Source organism: Leptonotus elevatus, chromosome 1, assembly GCF_054856555.1.
Source record: "Leptonotus elevatus isolate MCC_2025b chromosome 1, RoL_Lele_1.0, whole genome shotgun sequence".
NCBI lineage: Eukaryota > Metazoa > Chordata > Actinopteri > Syngnathiformes > Syngnathidae > Leptonotus > Leptonotus elevatus.
Window position 1 is genome coordinate 15642477 of NC_141239.1, and position 24119 is coordinate 15666595.

Below are 24119 nucleotides of genomic sequence, written 5' to 3' on the forward strand. Positions count from 1 at the left end.
GGGGCGGCTGGGGCTGGGTTGGGGTGGGTGGCGGGGGTGGATGGGGGGCGGGGGGTCGTGGGGGGGGCGGGGGTTGGGGGCCGGTGGGGTGCCTGGTGGGCCTGCAGTGCCCCGTCCTGCTGCGTTGGGCCGGGGGCGCGGGCCGTGTTGGGGCGGGGGGCGCTCCTGCTCCTGGGTTTGCTCTCCGGCCGGTGGCCCTGGCGGGGCCCGGGGGTCGTCCTTTGGCGCTGCCGCGGCCTGGGGGGCCCTGAGGTGTTGCGCTTGCTCTGTTCCGGCGGGGGTCGACGGCTCCCCTCTTTGGTGGAGATTTTCATGCATGCCAGATCCACCACACCAGCATCTACCGAAACTCAGACACAATCTGTTTCCTCCTCAGGTTATTGAATCGGTGGAGGCTGGTGTCTGCGGATCTCACGCGGCTTCGTCTGTCCTTCCTTCCTTTTCTCGGTCTCTCCTTTGGTCTCTTGAGGCCTCCCTGATTTTATGTTTTTTGGATTTGTTGGGGTCTGGATGTTTCTTGGGCTGGGGAGGAGTTCTGGTGGGGGGTGTCTGGTCGGTGCTGGATTTCACCTTCCTTGGTTTTCTTCGGTCCCCTCGGGTCTCCTGGTGTTCGATTTAGGTGAACGGTATGAGATTTTTTTTTTTTTCTAATAGGTTTTCTGGTGAGCTAACAAATACACACACGCACGCACGCACGCACGCACGCACGCACACATACTCACCCACACACAAAAAAAAAAATAAAAAAATATATATATATATATATATGTATATGTATATATATATATATATATATATATTAAAAAAAAAAAAAAAAAAAAAAAAGAGCAATGATGATGACATTTCCGAATGAACAATACTGAGCTCTTATAAAAAGGAAAGAGAAAAAGAGAAAAAAAAAGAGAGAAAAAAAAAAAGGAACTTTAATTTAACTCAAAATTAATTTTGACACCCCTATTTATTATGTAGACTTACATACCTTTATTATCGCATTTTGCCACTTTCTGTTGGCTGAACATCACATGTGATCAGGTATAACCAATCACGGGTCAGCTGATCATTTTAGAAACCAGATCAGCACAGTTTGAGGGTCCACTGGGAGAAACGATGCATTCTGCGCAACCTCCCGCTACCTTTTTTTCTATTGAAAACGTCAAAATGCATGGCAGCAAGTGAATGAGTTTTTTATCGAGTCATATCGTAAGTAGATTATATCGCATCGTATCGTGAGGTTGAAAAGACTCTAATAATGACTTCCACATCATTCGCCCGATGCTAGACATGAAGGCGGGCCTGTCGTATTGATAGGTGGCAAAAGTAGACAAGTCCAGAAAAAGGCTGGTCACCCCTCAGTGCCTTCGAACTCAAAACGGCTCAAATAGAACTGAAATGTGATTAGCCACGCCTTACATTACTTCCGCCGCATAAATTCCTGCAGATCTTCCCTCTTTATGGAGAATAATGTGCACGCAGACGGATTTATTTAGGAATATCTAGCGGCGCGCACACACACACGGCTCACGCTCCATTTTTTTTTTATAAGTCCTTGTGTCTGTGCATTAAGCCGCGACTATAACGTCGTATCACATTATACGCCGGCAGCTCCCTGGCCGGGCGGCGGGGGCTCTGAAGCCTCCTAAAAGCTCTGATTTCTGTCATGTCGGCGCAGCAAAAATTGGATAATTGCTGCTGAGAGGAGCAGCTGAAACACTTTTTTTTTTTAAGGGTGGGGGGGGGGGTATCACGCGCGCAAGCTTTGAAATGATCCATCACTTTGTGCTAGAGTGCCGTTCCATCAAGTATGCTTTGAAGAGAAAAAAAATAGGGTTAACACGTTTCTTCAAAGAATTCAACTCGCGCTGCATTCAAGAGGTTACGAACGCGACACTCCAAAAAAACAACAACAAAAAAACACTTGATGCACAACAAATCGTGCCGGCGTGAAAAAGAGCGGTCGACTGTGTTTGTGCTGGTAATCTGCGGCCATTACTTTTCCTGTGGTTAAAAAGACATCAATGAGAGACGGATTCTGTGCGAATGGACTTACAATCTTGTCCGGCGGGGGAGTGCTGGCGATGTAGCACTTAATCTCGCCCCGCTCACCCCGGACGGCGTACTGGACCGGATCGCTGGAGATTATGGGCGGGCCTGAACACAAGTGGGACAAAAAAGTTGGTAGTCTGACAGCTGGTCAAGAAAAATATGTAGGCAGTATGGTGGTACCTCAACGTACGAGTGACTCGACTTTATGTAGGCAGTATGGTGGTACCTCAACGTACGAGTGACTCGACTTTTGAGATTCTCCAAAACTTTTGTTTGGGTGTTTTTATGCTTTGACTCAATCAAGTTTACTGTCAAACTAACTATAATAAACAAAGATAATAACACATTGTGTACAGCTAACACATAATAGGAAACACCATAGACAGGCTAACAAACCAACGCCATTCTGAGTTGCAGCAACACATGTAGACAGACAATATAACATTGCTCACATATTTGGTATCCTCTGGGGGGGGGGGGGGGATATAGAACTGTCAAACCATTACATTTTGTAATCAGATTAATCGCTTAAATAAAAAGCCTTTTTATCAACATTTTTTACTCGCCAAATTTAAAGAGCACCTGTTATGTGTTAATTCTTTCGACATTTAATGTTATGAGGACGTCTTCAACATTTTTTGATCCACTGCACTCTCATCATTCTATTTTCTAATCAGTTAATTACTTGCATAATTTAAAATGGAAAAAAACAGTCTGACATGAACAAATATTCTGAATGTCATACGCAAACATTTATTACATGCCTTACTTTAATGCATGTAGTTATGTTTATTGCTCAAACACACGCACTTCCTTTAAAGTAACCGTCCGCTGTCAGCTAAAGGATCATCGGCAATCAAAATGAATAGTGTGATTAATCTGCATTAATATATATATTTATTTTGTGATTAATCAATAAGTTAACGCTTTAACTTTGACCACACACCAAAAAAAAAAAAGTAATATTACTGCAACTTACTGAGTAGTTGTGACCGTCTTAGTTTATAATTGTATGCAGAGCCGTTGATAGAGAGTTTGGACGCCATGTTGTTAACGTACCTCTACGCTGTGATTGGTCAACTGCTGGTCACCTGACATATGGATGCCATGTTGCTGAAACCGAGTAGGGCAAACTATCAACGGCTTTTGGTTGTATATATATTATACTGCCCCCTGATGGCCAAAAAGTGATTTTTTTTACATTTTATGTGATTATGCTATTATAGTACAACATTTAAGTGGCTTTTTTAAATCAAATGTATTTTATTTATTTTTTTGTGTTGTTGCTGGAACAGAGTAATGGCATTTGTACTTTACGACACTTTGAATGACATACGTAGCGCAATCATGATTCATTATTACTGAGAGATTCCAGCAAGGAGAGGACTAAAAAGCCAGTATGTGTATGATGATTTGAGGAATAAAAATAAAAAAAACTATTTGGATGATCAGATGTTCTTTTCTGCGCCGTAAGACTAATCGTTTGTGGCGGCCGTGGCTCACGGTGTAAAAATGGTCGTTCAGTAACCAGAAGGTGGGCTGTTCGATCCCCCCCCCCCCCCAAGTCATGTGTCGTCGTGTCCTTGGGCAAGGCACTTCACACACATTGCCTCCAGTGGTGTATGGAAGGTGCGAATGTTTGGTGGTGGTGGTCGGAGGGGCCGTAGGCGCGCACTGGCAGCCACGCTTCCGTCATCTCGCCCCAGGGCAGCTGTGGCGACTAAAGTAGCTTACTGCCACCACAGTGTGAACGCGTGAGTGCATGAATAATGTATCCATTCCATTGTGAAGCATCTTTGAGCTATATACATCCGATGCATTATTATTTGTATTTTTTCAACAGGGAAAGATTATTTTCAATATGAGTGTTTCGAGTTAGACTTGAATTTTATCATTTGAATTTGATGGGCAGATAAGGCAGGTGGGTCATTTAGGTCAGACCGGCCGACCGGTAAATGGGTATGATGGGAAAAGAAAAGTAAGTTGCTAGAGATCCATGGACTGGTAGATAGCGACTCACCGTTGACCGTGAGCGTCACTTCGGTCTCACCCACGCCGATACGGGGCACGATGGCCTTACACACGTACTGGCCGGCGTCCGCCTGGTTCACCGACTTCAAGTACAGCTGGTTGTTGTTACTAAGCACCTGCACACACATTGACACGGACACACAAAGATAGACGTAGACGAGAGTAAACAGCGGAGTCTGCTTGGGAGGTGTAGAGCTGAGCCAGACAGGGCGAGCGAGCGAACGAGAGAACGAGAGCAGCATATTTAATTCATAAAACATGTTGATTTACTCAGCAGGCTCCATTAGCTTTTTCTCCTGGAGCTTTCTCTTAAACTGTTGGGCATGAATTAAAGATTTAAGACACGGAGAGTCTTTCTACAAAGTGTCTACTTTACAACTAAGCAAACATTTATGAAGTCTGGCTTCTTCTTTTTTTTTTTTTTTTTAACACCGATCGAAGGCATTCTGGAGAATTTCCCAGCGACATGGGTTTCTCCTCTGTGCTGTTGTCCAACTGTTTACAGTGTCCCCGTTTTACTGTATAGAGTAAAGTTTGGATTTAGAGCAATGTGTCTCCACATTGTGCCAGAACTTGTCGGACAGCAATGAGCTCTACTGGCTCATAAAGAGAACAAAGAAGAGGCAGAGAAAGTCCCCAACTAAACTCCAATAACACTGTAAATAGGTAGTTAGGCTGGGTGGTAATTAAATGGCAAGGTATGGAGTCAGAAATCTGCCATTCATGAAAAATTAGGAAGCTACAAAAACTGGTAAGAAATCAAGCTGGCAAATTGGTTAGTGAAGTATGTAGGTCAGGACAGCAAAAGTCAGAAGTAGGTCAAGACAGAAGTTAACTTAGAGATACTTGGTCTCACCATGTTGGAGCCCTTTTTGGTCCAGGTGAGTGTGAGCGGCGGGTTTCCAGACCACTTGCAGTTCAGGGTGACGTCCGAGTTTACATCCACTGCGATGGGCCGGGGTTCGACCACCAGGATGGGTCCGACTGCAACAAAGGGAAATCAGATAAATGCTTAGCAGATTGGTTAGGTGGTTCGCCACTCTTTCAGGGAAAGAAGATGAAGCTGCTGGAAACTAGAAAACGAATTCATACGATTCAAAGACCACATATTTGGTACTTACAATTATGAATGTAACAATAACTGCAGACGCGCAATATCGCAATCGTAAAGTAGCCACGATGTCGTCGTCGTCGTCTTGTCACAACATTTCAAGCAGCACGTTTGTTAAAAAGGCAAGGTTGGATTCCATTTCTGTAGTTGTAGCACCCTCTGGTGGTTAGTTTATTAGTGCAGTTTAATTTTAATTATGAATGTTTTGGCCTCTGCAGCAATTAAAACTCCCATAAATCAGTCATGCCAGCAAATATTTTTTAACATCTGACAAAAATAACTAGTCCTCCAACAAAAACTACCATATTGGTCGTTTTACCATGCACCAGAAAAGTGAGACTCAAACCCGGGTCGTCTGGTCGGAAGACAAACGTTTATCTTACTGAGCTAACAGGCCGCTAATAATCTTAGTGTTCTATTTTAGTGTTGACATGTATGTCAATTCGCCGTCATGGACTAATGGTTGGGGTTAACATAAGGCTTTCAGTGAGGTTGTACAGTACACATTACGTTTTTACATGGGACAGTTGAGATTAGCAAAAAGCTCAGTGAGTTTGTAGACGATGCTACAAATGTAGTCAACACTAAAACAATCACTGACCAAATAGCTCAGTTAGATCAGACGGACCGGGTTCGAGTCTCACCTTAGTATTTTTTCGCTATTTAACATGGCCGCTAGAGGTAGCTAAAGTAAAATACGTAACACTTGGTCGTAATTTGGCACCTTTTCAAAACGATCTGTCTTGTCAAAAAACGTGACTTTTCACCCGCTTCAGATGAACACAGCATTGTGAACTACATAGACCATGATCCTTTGTGCCACTGAGCCAATAGGAGCACATGACAATGACATGTGACATGACATGGCCAAGTCTATTTTCTATGCCACTGTTATTATATGTACAATTACACAATATTGTGCTTCTTTTCCAATATGAGTTTTTCTTTAAAGGGGAAGTCAACCTTAAACATTTCTTGACAGTAATTTGTTATATGTGACTTCACTAGTTTAAACATTACATTTGTGGAACATGAGTTTTGAAGCAAAATCCACCCGTTTTTATCCATCTTAAAAGGCGGCCATTTTGCCACTTGCTGTCGACTGAAGATGACATCACAGTTGCTCAGGCAATGACCAATCACAGATCACCTGTTTTTTTAAGCTCAGCTGTGATTGGTTGTTACCTGAGACCATCGTGATAATTATCGTATCATGACATTTGGATATCGTTACATCCCAACTTACAATGTACATCCACTAGTATGCTGACGTTTGTGCTGCCCACCGCGTTGAACACCTGACAGGACACAGGCTCGGTGAAGAAGGAGTGGTCAGCCGTGGTGGCAAACACACTCTCTCTGGCGCCCTCTAGCAACACGCCGCCCTTCGCCCACCTGCAGGAGACACAGTACATGTCATGCTTTGTCAGTCTACTCTACATAGTACAGCAGAGGCCCCATTCTAGTTTTCCGGACCTGTAGCCCATGATGGGCGGGTTGGCGGTGGCCTGACAGGTGAAAGTGACCCTCTCGCCCTCCAGGACTGAGCGAGGCTCAATGGACAACGTCACTGTTGGCGGATCTGGAGACAGCAATATAGACAAGATTTCATAGTAGGAAGCAGTATTGGTGCCAACAACCAACAACAAACACTGTAATGTGTTTATTTGACAGAAAAAAATAAACCCATTAATATTGTAGTTTATAAAACAACTGTAACTTTATAAAACATCCAATAACTGTAAACAGTCTGGGCCTGTGGTTCTTAACCTGGGTTCGACTGAACCGGTTCGGCGGAGGTCAAGTCACACACCCGACTCGGATGATTTGTGATGATTCGACCCGCTTGGCCATCAACTGGCTGCAGGTGGTCTTGCTACATTGCTTGGCCTATCTGTGCTGCACGTAATTTGGTGTGCTCAGTAGTCTTGTGGCCGTCGTGATGGTATGTTGTGTGATCTCTTTTTTATTGTAATCCCTTCATACTATGTCGAGCAAAAAAAGAAAGTGGTCAGACCAATATGTGCAATATGATTTCACATGTATAATGAACGTATGGTGTTCCACAGGGTTCAATTCTGGGACTTCTGCTACCCCTGACTTCCATCTTGAGAAAGGTGAGAAAGGTGAGAAAGGTTTGTTTTAAAGTGCTCTACTGAGTTGAGTGACAGGAGTCAGCGTCCTAACTGCATGGTTTGAGCAATTGTAGTTCAGCACAATTGCAATCTAGCAAAACTAAAGGAACACTTCCCTAAACTGCATGGGAGACGAATTCTGAATTCAAGGTGAAGAGAGACAGATTTGATGAAAAGGTTACTTGCCCTGTTGATTTTGTTCAGCAGTAAACCCTATACCTGCTTAATTTGAAAAAAATAAATATATATATATATATATATATATATATATATATATTATTTTTTATTCCCCCCCCAAAAATAAAATATTATTATTATTATTTTATTTTATTTTATTCAATACAGAAGGATTCGGTGAATGCGCAACCTCCAACAAGAACAACTGGTCTCGGTGAAATGTTTTTTTTTGCTTCAATTCAATGGACATTGCGCTACTTTTGTCTTGACCACCTGGGTGGTGGTATCATTATACAGATATTCAAATTTCCATGGCGACGTAGCAGCTTCTCAGAAAACTGCAGGACTCCGGCCCTCGAGGACCGAGTTTGCCCACCACTGGTTTAAAGTGTGACTCACCACCCAGACTCTTGCTCCACCACTCACTAATATTTGAAAACGGTGCCCAAAAAGGGCGTTGCCTGGAACGGTGGTTCTCAACCAGTACCCCGAGCCAGCCTGTTTTCCATGTCTCTCTAAACCAACACGGGTGTTTCAAACCATCAGCTAATAAGCAAGCTGTATATGAAGCCTGATAACGATCCTCAGCTGTGATGGCTGTGGGAGACATGGAAAACAGGCTGGATGGGGTAATCGAAGACCGGGTTGAGAAACACTGGCCTGGAGGACCGTTAGGCTTGCAAATGGGGAGAGGGTTGGGCCGGGTCTGGCTGTGATTGACATTTTTTATGAGATGAACTCTAAGATCTAAAACTTGCTCCACATACACAATATCACTATTTCTCTCAAATATTGTTTACAAACCAGGCTAGTTCTTTTATAGTGACCACTTCTCCTTTGTCGAGATAATCCATCCCACCAACAGGTGTGCCATATCAAGATGCTGATTCGACACCATGATTAGTACACAGGAGTGCCTTACACTGCCCACAATATATAAAAAAAAAAGGCGGGGTCTGCGTTGTGGAAGAAGTAGAAGAAAGAAAGAAAGAAAGAAAGAAAGAAAGATGGCCTAATGGCAGTTCGTCCCTCCAACGCTCATAACTAGTGTCACTGATATCTCGGGTCACCATTGTATTATGAAGTGGCAGTTTAATCAGAACCTACGGTGCACGTTGAGCATGACATTGGCTCGCTTGCCCATGGGCACGGCCGGGTTACTGGCCACGCAGGTCAAGTTGCTGTGGCTGTCCGTGTCCAGCGGTACGATGGGCAGGTAGCTCCTGGTGGTCACCCTCTTCCGGTCTGGAAGCACCTCCTGTCAGGGTGGAAACAGTTACTTATGCTCATTTTGTTTTTCGGGGTCTTATGTTCCGCATAAAATAGCAATAGTGCGATATGCACGGGTGCAAGAAGATGTCAAAACATGTGCATTGGAGTGTGTGAGTCAGTGTTTGCTGCTGCGTGTGCATATGTGAGCCGGTGAGTTTGCGGCGGAGCTCTTAGGCATGATTTCACGTGTGGAGTCGAGTGTACAGGAGTGAGTGAGAGCAAGTGCGTGTGTGCGTGTGTGTGCGTGTGTGACTGTGCGTAGGTGGGAGAAAGAGGGCAAAGTGTTCACATAATGCAAATGATGACATTTAAAAGGTTAGGTGCATCCCACTTGTTAACCTGATTATGAAAACATGCATGTTATGAAAATATGTACAGTATGTCAGGTTCACTAAATTGTCTTTAAGGATTCATCTTAAAAACACATAAAGTATGTGTAGCAGCCATTAGTCAGTTTTAAATTTAATACCTTTAGTTTGATTATATCATAAATACTAAGATTTATTTTATGCATTTGTAAGAATTTGTTGTTTTGAGGATTTGTTTTTTATAGTGGAACCAATGTTGTTTGCATGTTGTATAGGGACGCTAACGATTGAGCTCGTTAGTTCGCTAACGCTAGTCCGTTAGCATGCTATTATCGGTAGCAGGCTTATGTGGTGGATGATAATAGGCCTATATGGCAAATGAAAGTTATATTTTTATTGGTTTATATCTTTATAATCTCTATGAGAATTATTTTGTGTTCTTTAGCTCTTAAATATGTTTTCTATATTTTTGTACAGTTCTCACGGCATGCTTAATCGCATAAATGCCTTCTGTAACCAGGGCCACTTGGACTCCTAATTTTCGAATGGAGGGGCGTAACAGAATGTTTAAATTAAAATTATTTTAATTATTGTGGACGACATTGTCTTCAGTGACAATGAAAAGGCCTATGCTACAAAAACATGGAACAAAATAACACCTTTTTTATGCCTGTATGTTTCAAAAACAACAGTTATGAAAACATGCAATGATTAGGTTAACTGAAGTGTAAACTCTTTTCACTGATTATCAGAACACAAACTGTATATTCCAATAATATGTACACATGTAGACGGAAGACTCTCCAAAGATTAGATGACCGGGATCCAAATTGGGACATATTGGCCATTGAACTAAATTTTTCCATGTACGAAAGTCACCTCAAAACTTCACATAGAAATATAAAAATTTTTTTGCATCACAGCAGTACAATTGATTAGCATAGCTTTGCTGCTAGTCTCCTCTAAGGTGTTGTTTCTACTGCGTTTTTGCACAGGACTCCTGAGCTTGCGTCTGCTTTGGGGTAGATACTCTCTAATTCCTCCTCTTCTGTGCCAGAGGCAGAGTAAAAAAAAAGAAGAAGAAAAAAGCCAGCAAACAAGATGAAGTAGCTTTGCTAAGAATTTAAATTGAACTTGTTCTGCTTTTGTAGCGGAATTTGCAGCGTAACCCCTCTTTAATCCAGCACTCGGCGTGTGAGATTAAGCGCAGATCTGCCAGAATCGTCTGTTTGTTCGTCTGTTTTTGTGCTACTAATCTGCGCCTTCAACCAGTGACGTGCCGTCGGGGCAGGCAGGGTAGGCATTGCCTGACCAAGGCTGAAATTAAACCATTTGGCTTCTTCTATTTATTTAAATTATTATTTTTTGCATTTCAGATAGCCTACACTACCTACATAGGTTTAAAAGTGACAACATTTGATGATTTTCATAGCTCAATTAAAAAGGACTCATGACTTCTTCTGGCCTTCAGGCAAAAATGCTGCAAAATTCTGCTGCTGAAGGCGCACGGCTCCGATGCCTTCACAAGCCCTTTCTGAGTAGCGATGTGTGTTTGCGCATGCGTTGTCAGTTTCCCAGTAGAAAAGTCCTTTACGCAAATAGGCAGATCGCTACGCAGTCTTTTTACGTCGCTGTATTATTCATATTATTATTCATATTATAAATTATTATTATGCATTCGTGAATTCAAAACACACCTAGAGTTACCCCGGTAAGATGACGCCACTCTGGAAAATATAAAACTATTTTCACGCCTTTCTTTTGAGGAAAAACATCATTAAGGGTGGGGGGGGGGGGCATTAAGATTGATTTATGCTAGGATACGTTGTACACTCGCCTGCCAACACACAAATTTGTAATTGGTGTGTGCGTCTCAATTTACGACTGCCTGCCTACCGAAGCCTAGAGCTCACTGCACGTCACTGCATTCAACAACAGTGCAGCTCTGTTAGCTGTCCAACACGACCTGCAAATTGAATACAACCTATCATGAACCATGATTTCTGAGAGTTTGATTAGCCGCGTTTCCACCGCAGGACGTTCGGGTATAGGGAGGGGGGTAGGGACTTTTACAGGAAACCGTCCTCTCAGTCGGCCGGCTTGTGGCTGTGTCTCACTGCGGAGTACGACCCATTACGCGACGTCACGAGTTTTGATCGACACGTAAACGCCGTGCGACGGTTTCTGTGACGTCACCAGAGCACGGCGCCGCAAAAATCAGAACAACAAACTTGTGGCGGTTGCCGTTTTTTTGTGCTTTTTTTAATGTACAAGGCGTGGATGGATGGTTTGAGTGAGAGGAGACGGCGTCTAGATGAAGAACTTGAAAAGGCTAACGAAAATAGGCTAAGGATTAATAAGAGAATTGTTTTGGTGGAAGAGACTTAAGCCGAGAATGCATCATCGTCGTGCATGAAGGTAAGATCATTTTTTATAGTAAATAATTTTTAGCCTATCATCATGAAAGCCCGGTCGGGAGTTTATAGGGCCGGCGGAGGACCTACCCTCGAGTAGGACCTCCGCTCGTCCCCGTAAGTTCTTGTAAATGTGGCCCCGTAAATTTACCCTGAAGTTCCTGCGGTGGAAACGCGGCTATTGAAATCTCTTTCAGCCAATCAGAGGCTACGACACACGAATGGGACAGGCTATGAAATCCAGTAAGCAGAAGCTGATCTGTGCATCCAACAACACTGCAGCTCTACTTAGCTGTCCAACATGACGTGCCCAGAATACATCTTCAAATGCCATCTCCTCTTGTCACATTAACATGTTTTATTTAATGAGAGGCTACACTAAGTGAATCAAGCAAACTCTAAAATCCAATCAGCAGAAGAGGATAAATGCATCCACCAACACTGTAGCTCTGCTTAGTTGCCTAAATTAGCCTTGGTGGAGGTCTTGTGTAAGTGTGTGACTATGTGTTTTGAGTTACCGTGGACTGGTGGGCGCCCTCAGCGGGCAGCCCGTTCTTGAGCCACTGGATGTGCGCGGCCGGCTTGGCGCCGCGGGTGACGCAGGTGAGATTGTGTGGCGTGCCCGCCATGAGCAGCAGCTCCGGGGTGCCCTCCAGCACCGGGTCCTCGGGCGGGACTGGAGGATGGACACACAAACAGACTGTTACTCACCATTTTTATTCATGCGTGTGTGCGCAAAAATGGATGTCCCGTTTTTCTAAATATCAACAGCTTGCATTTAAAACACTTTTGGACGAGCGACAGTTTTAATATCTGACGGTTTATTGAGCCTTAATGTGCATGATAACAATATACATTTTTACTTCATCAATTTTCGAGATCAATACGCCCCTACCTTTTTGTAAATAAATGTGTGCTGCTTTTTGTAACAATTTGCCCAAAAATATCTTTAATGATAATGATAATTTTTATTTGACCATTTATGACTGAAACATTTTTAATTAGTAGATTATCACCTTATCTGTTCATAATGGGAAATCCTGAAAGCCTCTGGCCAATACTAGTTTTTATACTGGATTCAAATTGGAATTTACTGCCCTATGTCTGCGGATGTGACGTCGTGTGTGCGTTTGTGTACATAAAAAAAGGAAAATGCAGTTTCATTTTTAGGCCACAGGTGGCAGTAGCGATTCGAATTTTAATTTTCTGAGTTGATTAATGTGTTCCAAAAAGTTCCTTAGCCATTATCGCATAATGGTATTGTGATTATTGGGCAACCGCCGTGTTCCCCGCCTCAAAACATCCATATTGTGGAGTTTTGTATCATCTTGATACGTCTTACAATATGAAGTATTATTTCGTCAGCAACATAAATAGCAATTTTTTTTGTTCGGCAGGTTAAATCCTTCCATAAAGAATAGCTACAACAATATATAAAGCCCAGAAAATGTTAAATATTCAGTTATATTTTATACAGCAAAAAAAATGACATGCAACATGCAAAAAAAAAGAAGTTACCACATAGAAATATTATTTTCTTTAAGTCTTAAATAAAACAATTTAAAGATGCTAAATATGAAATAATTATTGAAACTGCATTATATCATGAATATACAGGGCCAGTTCTAGCAGGGTTTGTTAGCTGTGTTGTTATTTAACAAATTGTATCTTTCAACATATTCATTTTCATCCCTGCATTGTGATACTGTCACTATCATCAAACTATCATGATAAGACACTATAATTTCCACTACTCAAAGTATGTCTTAGTTGGGGAAAAAATTGTAATATCACTATGTATTGTACGTATTGGATCTTTTTATATATCAAGTTCTGCACCGTTGCTGTATCGTCATAACACTGCTAAAGCCAAAAATATCATGATAATAATCCCATCACAGCCAGTTTGCATTAAGGGGTACCACCAAAAATTCAGTTTGCAATTTATCATATTGTCCGAGCGATCAATGGATGCGCAATCCCTGTCTTTTTAGCAAAATTTAAAAAAGATAGATAATTGATATCGCGATGTGTCAAATCTTCCAATATAAAACTTTTGATGCTATTGATGCAATGCAATGATGTCAAAATAATGTGATATTACTGTTATTCCTACTACAAGATAAAATATTGATATTGTAATGCATTGGCATAGTCCTTCTCTCATGTATGGGTCAAAAGATACAGCTAGATTAAATGTCGTTTTCCATATCGTGATGTATCGTATGTGGACCTCTTCCAGTATATCCATTATCATACAAAACGAAATGATGGTGAGGTGGCTGTGACTTACCGAGGACGTTGAGCTTGGCCCTCCGAGATCGTAGGGCGGCCTCTGTGGCCTGGCACTCGTACAGCGAGTCGTCGGACAGCTCGGCGCGGGAGATCTCCAGGTTGTACTGGCCCGTGTCCAGAGCCCGCAGCACTCGGTACCGGGGCCACGCTGGGGAAAACAAAAAACAAAACAAAAACTGTGAGACAGGAGTGCAACATTAGCCAAGGTTACTTTTTAATCAAACTGTAAAAATTGTATGTTTGTGATCACGAGGAAGCTTTTAGTAAGCCCACAAAACATCAAGCATACTCGCTAAAAATATGTTACTTTTATATTTAATTAGGTCAGGGATTTCCAAACTGTGTTATGTACACTGCAGGGGCGGCAGCAGATTAAAAGTCTTGTATAAAAATGGTAAATTCAAAGGGAAACTATTAGGTGGGACACAAAGTTGCTTTTGGGACACAAAGTTGCTTTGATTGTATCAGATGATGTTTTTTTATTTTTATTTTTTATGTGTATGTTGGGTAAGAAGTCAGTATGGCTTAAAAACAAATTAATGAAAGCTTGAAACATATTGCCCAGCAATTAAAGCAGCAAGCATGGTTGGCACCCACATTTTCATGGCAAAGCCTAGAAATGGTCAAAAAAGTAGGGATGCGTATGGGTATTAGGCTGATACTACCTTAATTTAAGGTATTGGGTACATATGGAGGTTTACAATGGCAGCCACTGATATCTGCCAAAATAAAGAAAATAATCTGAGATCGACTAAATCCTCCTTGCCAGTAGATGGCGCTCTGCTGCAGGGATTTGACACATCAGTGAATCATCATCTGCAGCAGAAAGAAGATCTTTGGTCACAATCCTTGTGTTAAATGTTTTACTACAGGTATCCAGTACTTGGTAGGCCTATTGGTGAGTACTCAAGAGTCAACACTACATAGGCTATTGCCAGCATTAGATAATCTGCACAATTTAGTCACCAATCTGTCAATTATACCCGTTTCTGACTGGGGCTCATTTGGGAAGAATCCCCTCGTTTGTGTTTGCCAAAATAATGTTCCACAGGGTAAGACTGAGTACGAAATGATGAGTGACTTCAAACCAAACTGCCTTACGCCCTGTTCAAATTTAGGAATGGGCGCATCCTGTTATGATAGACATGTCTGCCCAATTTTGTGTTGATTGGTGAAACTGGTGTCAGGTGCTAACTTGTCCTAATTGTCCAGAAGCTCAGACTGAGGCTCCGTCCAGATGGAAGCAAAGCCGGCTTCGTTCCTCAAACAAATCTCGTACGCACAGAAGCATTTCAAGACTCGCGTGTGTCCAAAAGAAGACGCTGAGGACGTTTAACGGCTGTCATGTATATGCCAAGTCTGGAGTGGCGCTGTAGCGCAGCCACAACGAGTTAACGGAATGCGTGGAAGAAGAATCAGCGAAGAAGATGAACTTTATTGCAATCTACAGAACAAACATGGCTTTGAATGTATCAAAACAACATGAAAAAGACAAACACAGGAGAAGTGACAATGGCGGGTGATTGAAGTACAACGCCGCTTGTTGAACGTGGGAATAAAGAAGCTAAATATTTTTGCTGCAAAAGCATAAGCAAGCTAAGGAGGCTGCGCAATACGACTAAGACACAGCCATCCGCCATTGTTGTTGACAGAGTGACGGTCACGTGAGAATTGGCACATACGTCATCAATCTGCGACAATGCGTCGTCATCGAGCTGCGACCATTACGTCATCACTGGAGGAGTATCCTGCATATGGTGCCACTAGGAGGCGCTGTCTGACATGTCCTAGTGGGCATCATATCATGTATTGAGATGGCGGCGGCAGGCAAGCAGGTGGTTGCAGCAAGTGAGTGGGAGAATAAGGGGGGTGATGGGGAATTCGAGGGGGGCAATGTTGGACAAAAGTATTAAGAGGAGATTACATCATTCACTCGGGCACCTCGCAGCATAGCAACTAGAGAGGTGACGGCACCCTGGGTAGAAAAGAGAGAGTGAGAGAAGGTGGAGGATGAGGAATGGGGGGGAGATAAAAGAAAATGGTCGGCCGCCAGGTGCAGAACACGTGACAGAAATGATGACAACATGCGAACACTCAAACACACAGAGGGATGGAAATCAACCAAAAACAGCCATTACGCAATAATGCTGTATTGTGTGACAGAGGATATCGAAGTACCTGATGAAGGGAAAACTTCAGAATTGCGTGTAGAACTATGACATTGACAATAAGCTGATATTTATTCAAGTTGATTGACACTGTATTCTCTCTGAATCTGACTACATACGAGGGGTAGGAATCACAGAATAACTTACTTTATGATGTTTTTCCATCTATATCAATAGTATCATGATACATTGAGGTAATCGATATACCATCATGGGGGAAAAAAGGTATAATATATCGTATCTATGCAGCTTGCTTTACGGAAAAAGTAAAAATGTTCATGAAATGTATGCAATAGTGACTTTTATAGCTAAATCACAATAACTATATTTGCCTGCTAAAGTATAAAAAAAATTGCAAAGTATGTATTAGGAATCACTCACTCGCCAGATTATCCATATGATAATGATATTGGTAATATGATAATGAGGATAATGATCGATATCCATATGATATTATATTGTAATGTTTATCCAAAAATATCAGCCAGTATCACAAAACATGGATTGTATGATAATACAATAGAATGTATCATTCAAGATACCGATAGGTGCTATCGCGATATCAATATTTTGCCTAATAATTTTGCAATATTTTTCGATGATGCAGTCAGCATCATAATACGCAGTATGATGCTTTCGAAGTAAAACATGTATGATAACATCACAATATTGATATTTTGTTGCAGAGTAACTCAAGATTATGATAATGTGAAATAATTTGTTTATTGCCAGAAAACAGACAACTCCATGTTGTGTATTTAAAACAACCTAAAAACTGTGTAAAGAAATGCCCAGCTAGCCCAATGCTAACGTGAATTAGAATCTAAGCTACAGATTTAACACAAATTGGTCCACAGCATCATGTAGACAGTTGCTCTTTTTTTTTTCATTTTTACGGTGAAAACTGAAAATTCCAATGAAAAAAAATTGACTTGATACAATATCAATGTTTTTTCAACCCCTACATTTGTTCGCATTTGAGCAACTATCACAGACTGACTGCATCAAATTTGTAGCGGCTGTGCTTAGTGTCTTTCTAGTGGTGACGACGACAAAGAAGGAGAGGACGACACTTTGTCACGGCGCGTTCCGTTTAAAGAAGATGAATGGTCGCCGGCTGGCGGCGGATGCGGGAAAAGGGCGGTAAAAAGAGGACGGCATGTTGATCAAATGCAGACGCGTTCCTGGCTGGCGGAGAAGACGGCTGCAAGGACAAAGAGAGCATAAAAAAAAGAAAGAGGAAGAGGCGGAAACGACTGAGGCAGTCACATAAAGCTACTGATGATGGAGGTGTGTGCGCGTGTGACTGCGTGTGCACGTGTGTGTGAATGTTGGCCTTTACTGGACCTGTGAATTAAATTCACATCACAAGTTATATAATCACTGCGAGTGTGCACACATTCATGTATGCTAAAATATGTTTTATTGTTAGCTGTCCAGCGTGTTAAATATATTTTGAACCACTACATTTTTATATCATATATTGAACTATTTAATCATATTAATGGCATATTTCATTTAACATTTAAATTATATCATTTTATTAATTTTCAGATTTAAAAAAAAATATTTCTTACTCTTTTATTTTATTTTAATTAATTATTATTTGATCACACTATATTAAATACTCCTCATAATAATTTTTTTATGTTTTACTCAATTTATATTCAGACTTGCGCAGGGTCAAGACTTTAAATTTTGATTTATTTTAACAAATGATTTGTGTTTTATTGGAACATAATTTTATTTACGGGAATTTAAATAGCTATGCATTTATATCTACATTTATATAATATTGAATTGAAGTGGTAACTTTTACTTGTCCTTGTTATTCAATTAAAAATATTTTACTTTTAAAAATTGGGTATATATGTCTTTTTCACTTTTTTTTGTTCTTTTAACTCATACTGATTATATTTTACAAAATAGATCATTTTCTAAATTATATTTTTAAATGTTATTATATTTTATACACATTTATTACATTTTATCTTGTCTCATGAATTGAATTTTATTCAAACTTTTGCTTTCAGAATATTTAATAAAATTTTATTACATACCGTTTAATTATTTTTATATTAAAGTTGATAAAATATTGATTTTAATTCATCTTTTATAATTATTTTTAAGACCATCAGTTATTTTCTTGATCCTGATTGGCTAGTATCGGTCATGTGGTTCTCCTGCCACACAGTGAGTGAGCCCTCCATTTTAAACGCCTCACACTTAAAGCTATCAAATATGGCTTGTGGGCCGATAAAAGGTGATATAAGCTTTCCACAAACGCTCCAAGGTTCAGTCTCTCCCGCCACAATTAATAAACAGCACATATTTTGTCCGCGGGAGACGCTAAAGTGATTATAAAGCCGCCATTAAGCCACGGCACTTGACATTTAATAACTTTTTATTGAGATTCTGGCGGCGACTGCAGATGCTGCCACGCTCGCCTCGGACAATAAAAAGCTGCAAAGAGAGAGAGAGAGAGAACGAGAGAGCGTCCATTCTTCAAGTGTCGCGCCGGCATTAATCGCTGCTCGTAAAGAGAACGAGAAAACCTCCGCCAAGGCCAAGCAATATAAAGCCGTCTCCCTTTTATCTTAGCAGCAAGCAAGAGCGGCGACATGGGGAAGATGGCCAAACTATAGATAAAAGTTTCAAAAATAAAAAAGTTAAGATTGCACGTCACTTGTTACTAAGCAGAATTCAATGAGCTCATTGGGCCTTGTCAACTAATGAGAAAACAAAAATAATAATAAAGACTCACAAAGGGAAAAATAATTCATTTCATTATAATTATTTGGCCATATTTAAATAAAAATACAAATTACTATCAATAATAATAATAATAAACTTTTTTGTACCCAATTAAGTGGGCGGAGACAAATTAGCATAGTGTATTCCTTTAGTATATAGTTTTATTTGTTTTTACTTTAGCTTTTATGCCATTCATTTTAAAAATTTTATTTTATTTTTGTTTTACTCCAAAAACACAATTGGGAAAAATCTGATCAAATGAAATACAATTAAGCTCCTTGAGTTCCCCTTTAAAGGTGCTGCATGAATGCAAACTATTGGTATTAAGGATTATGAAGCAATAAACGTAGCAACAAAAACGCTGCTCTGTATTAAATATAAAGTCCCTGACCTCGGAGGCCCTCGCCGACCCCAAGTGCCAGGCCATCTTTGGTCCACTGGACGATGCCGCTGTAGTTAAAGACCACGCAGGAGAGGACCACTCGCTCACCCAGGACCACAGACTGGTCGGCCGGCTCCTGGGAAAAGCGAACACACCGTGCTGCAAGAAAAAAAAAAAAAGACAAAATGACATATTGTGAATTAGATTGTCCCAAATAAAGTTTTGATTTGATTCTTGTAAAGTGCGTAAACATAACCAGAATCAGTGATTGTTCCCAATAATCTGCTTTTTTCTTGCTTCTTTCTGTATTTAATCTGACTTCAGCACTTTATGTTGCCAGATAGGAAAACCTCCCAAGTCAGATCAATTACATTAAGAATAGAAGAAGTGTTTAATATAGAAAAACTGGCTGGAATGCGGTCTAGTAGACGTGCATGATTGTTTTGATTTCTCCAACATTTTTGTTGTGTATTTTTCCACCACAATTTTGATGTCCAAATAGCTATAGCTAACGCTAACTGCATAGAAACTCAGCTCTTACACCTTCCCAAATTCTTTTTATGGCAAGCACGAAATTTAGGCGCTAAACAACTGTCTTATGAAATTGTATCATTACTATAAAGTGCATAATCCCGATTCCACACCGTTCGAGGCGAAATTTTCTACATGGGACTCAAAAACAACTGGCACTCTCATACTAAAGCTAAAGCTAACTGCAAACATGAAATAACATCCAGCTCAGTTTTGAATAATTTTTAAGTGGTACAAATGTGACAATACACCAACGCATTTTGACACACATAAAGCCTGTGATGAATATCAACACTAAATACAGTAGTAAAGGTAGTCACGTAATATCAGCAGCTAGTATTACAGTTGCTAGTTAACAGCTAGTAACTAGCTATTACTTCTCATCACTGTAAATCGTTTGGTTTGGTCATGCTAACTGGCTAAAGCTAACGCTCACCGCAGTGTAAACTCACTTCCAGCTTGACTTGTCACTTTTGTGGTACGAATATAACCACGTCCTTTTCGTTTTTATTTTTGACACAAACTGCTACATTCAGTGCTAAATACGGTAGTAAGAATAGTAAATAATACTAGCCAATCAAAATAAAATGTCATCAACATTTCATGCTACTGTAACATGTTATAGTGTTCTTTTAATTTCACCAAAAGCACTCATTATATTTGGGATAAAATATGAATGCTTTTGTTTTGTTTTTATGACCTGTGCATGAGAGACCATGAGCTAGTGTACGCGGTGATGTCACTTTACGTGCGCGAGCCTCGGTCACTCCCTTTAGTCGCGATGATGAATACAAGAACTTGATGTTATATTAATTGGGTTGCACCATGTTATTGAATCTATTGCTAAGGATGTTTTGCGTGCTTACTAGCTGGTGTTGTGCTCGCTAGTCGCTATGTGTCGTCGAATGGAGCTAATGCTGCTAACGCTAGTTAGCGCGCCTTTTACTGAGATTTGTTTTATACCTCCAGGAAAGCTAGCGAGGCGGTCGCGGGTGTACACACTTGTTGTTGTTTCCTGCACACAGGTATGATGTTTATTGTTTGTCATTTCTTTGTAAATGTTTTTTTGTTTTTTTTGTTTCGCACTCTCGTTCTGGATGTGGTCTAGTAGAGCTAGCTAGGAAGTCCCGGGTGTACACACTCATTGTTGTTTCATGCATACAGACCGCGCAGTGAGACCAAATTCGACTCCATTTATTGTAGACACAACACAACGCTGAGGAAAGTCACCCCCGCACTGATACACTACGTTGTATCATTTTGGATCTAAGCTAACCATTTTTATGTGAGACTCAAATAAAAATGCTGTGCTAATGCTTGCTGGCTAAAAGTAATGCTAACCTCAAGCTCTGTAATAGTTATTTAGCAGCACAAATGAGACAACTTTTATTTATTTTTATTTTTTGTGACGCTTTTGGGCCTACTTAAATGACAATTTCTGCTATGGTCTCGCTAAATGGCTAATGCTAATAGCATACGTTATATGCCTAATATTTTAGTTTGTGGCAAAAAGGCTCTTTTTAAACAACACAATAGTCTCATTTGTATTCTTGTCACCCATTTGTTGTTTCTTCTCCTTCTCGACGACTTTTCAAGGTCTCTCAGCAGATTTCGCTGGTACTTGAGTATGTGTGTGTGTGTGTGTGTGTGTGTGTTTGTATATGTGTGTGTGAGCATGCAGACATTTTTTTTGCGTTGTGAGAACATCACTGCAGAGCTGCTTTTTTATTTTTTAACCCCCATCACACAGTACAAAGGATTCTGCTTACACGCTCGTATTTCCCCCGGCAAAATAAGCCTTTTGGCTACCGCATCGGCCCGCTAGAGCGCGCGGCGTGTAAAGACTACAAGTGTAGTGCGCGCACACAAACACACACAATCAAACAAACAGAGTCAGGTGTGGAGGCGACAGTTTGCAGTCGTTTGCATCATCAGGTGATGTTTCATATTCTCAAAGCAAGTCTTGCACGCTAATTAAGGAAGAGAAGGCGCTTTACATATACACACGCACGCACGCACGCACGCACGCACGCACACACACACACACACACACACACACACACACTTCCCTCACAGACAAAAACACTTCCCCGTACACACACACTCAATAATTCCCCTACACACTCATCCCCCCATAAACACACTCACTACCACATACACGTGCACATTCCCAGACCCGTACCCACGTTCTCAGACATACTACACTCGCACACATGCACTGCATCACACAGACACTTCACTCCCACACGCACACACAAAAAGCTGTGAGTAATTTGCAGCACAAAGTGATTCCACGGCAGCACACAAAAGTTTGGGTGTTTGTCTTCCCCGCGGGCCCTTCTGCCCTCTTTAAAACAATCCCATTAGCTAATGAAGGCGACGACAACGGCTAATGAGGTGAGCGGCGGCGGCCCCGTGGCAAAAAGGTGTAAACAAGGGAGAGACGGCAGGAAATCGTCAAGGCGGGATCGCGCAGGCGTACGACTCGGATGTTTGATCACCGTTTGCGTTTGTGGACTCATGCTTGCAATTGGATAAAAATCTCTAGGAGGAGCTTGCTTGAGAAGAAACTCACAAAATGAACCTGATACATTTGCTTGAAGCCAAAATGGCAGCCCTTGTCTTTTCAGGCAGTGCTTCTTGAGACTTGGTTGTAGGGTCTATTCATGATAGACATGTCTCGAGAATTTTTTATCAAGTTTTATGACCAGTAGTCAAACTTCCCTGTTATCCTTCACCCATATGCAACGATTGGGGGTGGGAGGGCCTTTTTTCAATTTAGCGTCACGTCTGTCTAAAATAAATTTGGTAGTAATCGCGCAAAATCTCAAGGAAGATTTTGCCATTGTAGGACCTCAAAAATAGCCAAAATGAAACAAAATGGCAGACTTTCCATGTGTTTTTGGACATGGTTTGCTATGTTTTGTGCATCTCCTCAGGAGAGATATAACTACCAAATTTCATATTGCTATGGGAATCTAGGATTTAAAAGTATAGCTGCAGAAAGACCCCTGGAAACGGCACAAATGAGCTTAATCCAGTTTGAGCTAAAATGGCAGACTTGTCCTTGTCTTCTCTTCTTTTTGTAGGTTTCCTTATTATAGACAGGCCAACCAACTTACATGTTATGTAACATTGGTTTTGACTATGGCTTTAGAAAGGCCCTTGGAAATGACCAAAATGGCCCTATAATGGACTATTTGAGCCAAACTTGCTGACCTCATGTTTTTCGGACATGGCTTCTTGTGATTTTTTTTGGGTGGATCTATTCATAATAAATATTCCTCCCAAATTGAATTTACCTTTGTGAAACTAGTTTTTCAGAATAGCCTTAGATTGATTCCTGGAAAATACCAAAATGGTCCTAAAAAGGCTGATTTGAGCCAACATGGTTGACTTCCTGTGTCTTTTGGGGTATGGCTCCATAAGACTTTTTTTGTGGGCCTACTCAAGATTAACCTGGCAATAGCCAGATTGATCATTTTGATTGACTCAAGGGAGTTCTTCACAATATCAATCTGGTACTGCTCCACGGTGATTTGCTCGGGAAAGGCGTGACATTCTGTACAATACTTCAAGCTGATTGGACGAAGCGGCATTGTGCATGAACATCTTTACCAAGGGCGTGCAGTGACTTTAAGAGGGGCAAAGCAAAAAAAAAAGTGCCTGCACTATCCACTAGAGGTGTTAAAAAAAATCGATTCGGCAACATATCGCGATATTACAGTGCGCAATTCTCGAATCAATATGCGGCCGAATCGATTTTTAAACATCACTTTTTGATGGAAATATTCAACAAAATGTCTTATTTTGGGTTAGGGTTCACACTTTAAGCACGGAAGAATGTTGTATTAATGGAACATTAAGCCTTAGTATTTTATTTCAGTGCTGTTCAAACATGAAACAGACTGCAAACTGTTTGTTAAATACAGTGGCTTATAAGCCTGAAGTTTCAGATAAATACATTTTCATACAAATCTTACATTGTACATGTACAAGTTTACTGATTAGTATTTTCTAAATTTGAGTAAAAGAAAAAAATAGCAATAATCAATTTATAGATCGTATCAGGATTAACCAAAATTGTTAGCGAGTGTCTATGTAGATATGTGTGTGCGTACGTGTGTGTGTGTGTGGGGGGGGGGGGGGGGGGTATCCATTGTACAATTCTTAATTGAAATAATGGCTAAACAATAAATCACACATAAGGAAACTGTTGTTTGTCTGCAATGACAATACCAATCACCATAAAAACGTTTTGACATTTGTTTATGAAGAATCATTTATGAACAACAAATTTACATGAATAAAAACGATTATGTAAAATGTACGTGAAATTTACATTTTAAATGACACAATTAGGATTTTCCTATAGTGCAAGTTGCATAAAAATGTCTTACTTTACATTTATCTTGATTCAGGTAAGAGATAATGCCTTTTATTATTTTTCTGCAGGAAAAGATGTTAATATTTTTTAATTTGGACAACTGCCACATCT

At 40.8% G+C, this 24119-nt stretch overlaps 1 protein-coding gene across 2 annotated transcripts in view; it reads right to left on the reverse strand.

Moving 5' to 3' along the window:
- Positions 1-24119, reverse strand: part of kirrel1b (kirre like nephrin family adhesion molecule 1b) — an 87921-nt gene that overhangs the window by 11615 nt on the left and 52187 nt on the right. For both annotated transcript variants that reach the window (XM_086077300.1, XM_086077301.1), the window contains exons 2-10: positions 19100-19249; positions 13785-13934; positions 12010-12167; positions 8605-8755; positions 6662-6767; positions 6432-6580; positions 4931-5058; positions 4064-4190; positions 2048-2148 (exon numbers count right to left, since the gene is read on the reverse strand). In XM_086077300.1, coding sequence (XP_085933426.1) covers positions 2048-2148; positions 4064-4190; positions 4931-5058; positions 6432-6580; positions 6662-6767; positions 8605-8755; positions 12010-12167; positions 13785-13934; positions 19100-19249 — 1220 coding nt within the window. The remainder of the gene's footprint in view (positions 1-2047; positions 2149-4063; positions 4191-4930; positions 5059-6431; positions 6581-6661; positions 6768-8604; positions 8756-12009; positions 12168-13784; positions 13935-19099; positions 19250-24119) is intronic.